Here is a 3,687-nt window from a genome sequence, read left to right as displayed (position 1 = left end):
TTCGGGAGGCTGGGTAGCCGCTGTCGGGGGCATCTTCTTGCGTTACCCCTGCTTTGCCTAGGGACCAAATTATATCCGCGCAAGCGAGTTTTTTGTTTCCGCGGGATGGGTCCTTGTCCACGTCCACGACGCCGAGTTGGACTCTGCGCGGGATGGCGTGGAGATTTGGTGTGACGAGACGCTTCATTTCTGGGAATTTCTTTTCCATAACGGAGTCGAGACTTCGGGGGATAGTGGCGGAGCAAAGGATCAGTTGTGTCAGTGACGGAGCTGTCTTTTCCATAATGGAGTATGTGAGGGGCGAAAAGGATTTATCTAAGAGGGAGTCCGCTTCATCGATGACGAGATGAGCGACGCGACTGAGAATATATGGGTTGGTTTTGGCAATTGAGGTAAGAAGATGAGGGGTAGAAATGAGGATATCAATTCCGGCGGGGTTGAAGAGGCTGTTTGTAATTCTACGAGGAGTATAGACAGAAGAAATCGTTGCAGAGCGAAACTTGGCGGTATGTGAAAGCTGCTTTGCGAGTTTCCCAACTTGTTCTACCAACTCTGCTGTTGGCACTAAAATAATAGCTCGGGGTCGTGCGACGTTTGAATGTTCAGGCGTGGCCAACTCCGGAGCCTCAAGTTCAAATAGATTTTCTTTGCTCTTCTCCGTTACTCCTTGCTGCTTTTCCCCATTATCCATCAATTCCGTGTCTTTCTCTACCATCTCAGCCTGCTTGATCCAGTTTATGATTGGCAGAAGATATGCTAGAGTTTTGCCAGTCCCCGTTTCAGCGGCCAGCAGGAATTGGTCGAAATGGAACAATTCTTCTTCCTCTTCTTCCTGCGGCTTCTTCTTTCTCTTGTTCTTCTCCGTCTCGGAGATGGGTGGTCTAAGCAGTGCTGGAATAGCTACACGTTGGATAGGAGTCGGGGAGATTTCGGTAAGCGTTGGGAATGCATTCGCGTAGACCGCTTCTCGTACTTGAGGGAGGAGCGGGAACTGATCAAAACTGGTAACAGCGGCGATTTTTTCCTTAATTCTATTACGACGCGAGTAAGGTATTGGAGACAGGGCAATTTGCATTTTCAGAGCTCTGAAAAGCGAGCCATCCTGTTTCTTGTCCGCAGCATCCTTTTCCTTATTATTCAGATCTGACGAAGATCTTTTCAGCTCCGCATCGGACCGGGGTATTGGGCGATCAGGTAGCCGAGCTCTAGTTTGGTTCATTCCTCCAAAGGGGTTATTCTTGAACGTCGGGGGAGGCTTCTTCTTCTTGGAATCCTTGAACCGGTCAGAGGATCTTGCAACATTCGGGGATAGAGCCATACGCGCGGGTTTGCGCCGGGCCAGCCTGGCGGACGAAGCGAAGCGGACAAAATGCCATGGTTGAGGGACGGCGGGCTGCCAGCCCCAGACAACAGTTCTCATCTCACAAAGTAGACATGTAGATGCCACGGGCGACATGAAGCAGCAGCCGCAGCAGTTGATGCGAGTATGTATGTATACTATTCCCTAACCAATGTTGCTAAGCAGCACCGGGGCGAGTACAAAAATTAGTTTATTCAAGGTTTGATGAAAATTTAAAGCTGGAAACCTTGGAAGCTTGGAAGCTTGGAAGCGCGCGCTAGACCCGATGGGGACGCGTTGTCGGGGAAACGGGGGCCATCGGGATGTCAACAGCGGGAAGGCATAAACAAGGCAAAACAGGCGGCATCAAAACCAGCCATACGCCGCATCTCCACCACACAAAAACATCGTATATCTTACATCTTGCATCCACTGTGCTTCCTCTCCTCTCCGTCCTGGTCACCATCTTCCGTACGCTCTTTGTCCTCCACTTGGGCTTACTTCTGCCCTGTTCGTTTCTCTTCACGTCGCTCTTTGTTGCTTTTGTTTCTCCCTGTTGTTTCTTATAATCCCCTGTTGGCCGTTGTGGCTGTCTTGGGGCACTGGTCAAAGGGACTATTCTACTCTAACCGCCTCCCGACCATTTTGCGCCATTGTTTCTTGTCGCAAACAATACCGTTATTTGATCGTCAATACCCTTCTGACCCGTTAGTACCCTGCAAAGAGAACCCTTGTTGTGTTGTTATATCATTTGTTATAGGTATGATTCTGCTATATTTGTTGCCTCAACTGGACAATGTTTTGGTTTCGATGTAGTTCTGGTGGACATATTGATTACGCCAGCTTGCTCATCAATTGATAGACACGGAACTGGTCCAGAAAAAAGCGTGTTAGTTCTCTTGCGTTAAAGATGGCAAGTGGACAGCGGCCTCTATCTGAGCTGAGCCCAGTGGCTCAACGTAGAAACTCCCCGAGCTGGAATCAACGCACTAAGGTTTGTAGACAGTTTCCTCAGCTAGAGCGACTCCTAGTTAACTGATATGACTAGACCACAGTCGGTAATGGCGATTCATCTCCGTTCGACTCATTCAATTCGCCCCAATCTCCAAGATTGTTTTGGAAGGGCAGGGATAGTGGCTCTCCAACCAGGCAGGGCCCTGAAAACAGGAGCCCTTACGACCCGCACGTCTTCACTACCCCCTCCAAAAGATCTTCCATTGAAAACTTAAAACGAGCATCCCGTGTGAAAAACAGCAGTATTGTTGCTCGAGAGAAGAAGCAGGAATACGACCCTGCCCATGTTCAGGTTCTGGAACGGCCTCTTGCCACTGGTAGACCTCTAAGTTCTCAATTGAAAAATAACGCTAAAGAAGCTGGTAGTGTGGATGGTCGACGGCAGCTGCCTTCTCAATCCCTTTCCCCAGCTAAACAAAATCCATCTGCCAGGAAGGGCGAATCTATCAATACAACCAGCGTTGTTCCAAAGTCGGAGGACATTGTTACTCCGACAACCTCCCATACATCCCCAAGCAGGCCTCAGTCGTCTCCAACCAAATCATCTCTGACGAGAGGAAGTCGATTCGGAAATAAGAGGATGTCTTTTGATCCCGAGAATGATGTTTGGTCAGATGACAAGGATGAGGGTCCAGACACAACACCACGGCGTCCCTATATGCATCGCCAGACTAAGAGTGTAACTTTTGATGCAGCACCACCGCAGATCAATGAGTATGAAATGACAACTCCGGTTCCATCATCAATTGCCTCGAGTTCACGAGAAGGCAGCTACGATTCTGCTGATATGGACGAAGAGGACAGTTTCGATCGCGGTTCCTTCGTGGGTGCTGAAGACAGCATTGACGCATCTTTGGAAGATACAGACAAGACTCCTGTTGTTCTGCCAGAGGACTGGCGTTTTATGAGCCCCGATAGAGTTCGTGAGGAGCTCCAGGGAGAGGATGACCCTTTCAGTGAAGATTTCGGTAGCCTTGGCCCCGACGGGAAATCTCATTCCTCGCAGGAACCGCAATCCATTGAACCCCAGGTTGAATCTCTAGACTCTAACAGCGATCACCGTCCTCTCCCGCCACTACCCCCTTCTACTTCCCACTCTCAAGTGACCCCCGACCGGGCCAGCCGGCTTTCTTTGACCATGGAACTTGCCAAGAGTGGATCCCGCAAGTTACCTTCCTCATTGAGTCCAGCCTATTGCTCGAAGGCTGAAATAAACCGAATGGGTCAAGGGTCAGTGTCACTGGAAGACAGGCTTCGTCTCATGATGACCCAGACCAGGAACGGTCTCCGGACGCTGAGAAGCAGCGTGAGCGCAGAATGAGACGTGCTGGTAT

The 3,687-nt window shown here is 50.0% G+C and overlaps 2 protein-coding genes across 2 annotated transcripts in view; one reads left to right on the top strand and one right to left on the bottom strand.

The window, feature by feature from the left end:
- The window catches only part of HCAG_07357 (conserved hypothetical protein), a gene marked incomplete at both ends in the record, with an annotated part of 2,082 nt that extends 626 nt beyond the window's left edge, over positions 1-1,456 (bottom strand). Inside the window, one exon of the mRNA XM_001537885.1 lies at positions 47-1,456. Coding sequence (XP_001537935.1) covers positions 47-1,456 — 1,410 coding nt within the window. The remainder of the gene's footprint in view (positions 1-46) is intronic.
- Positions 1,457-2,249: 793 nt separating this feature from the next.
- HCAG_07356 (conserved hypothetical protein) lies at positions 2,250-3,674 on the top strand (the record flags this gene model as incomplete). The annotated part of the gene is made up of 2 exons (XM_001537884.1): positions 2,250-2,333; positions 2,388-3,674. The coding sequence occupies 2 exons, from the start codon at positions 2,250-2,252 to the stop codon at positions 3,672-3,674; spliced, it is 1,371 nt and encodes a 456-aa protein (XP_001537934.1).
- Positions 3,675-3,687: the final 13 nt, after the last annotated feature.

Source organism: Histoplasma capsulatum, genomic scaffold (genome assembly GCF_000149585.1).
Source record: "Histoplasma capsulatum NAm1 scaffold_8 genomic scaffold, whole genome shotgun sequence".
Taxonomy (NCBI): domain Eukaryota; kingdom Fungi; phylum Ascomycota; class Eurotiomycetes; order Onygenales; family Ajellomycetaceae; genus Histoplasma; species Histoplasma mississippiense.
The sequence above is the reverse complement of the archived record's forward strand: the minus strand, read 5'-3'. Positions and strand labels throughout refer to the sequence as shown.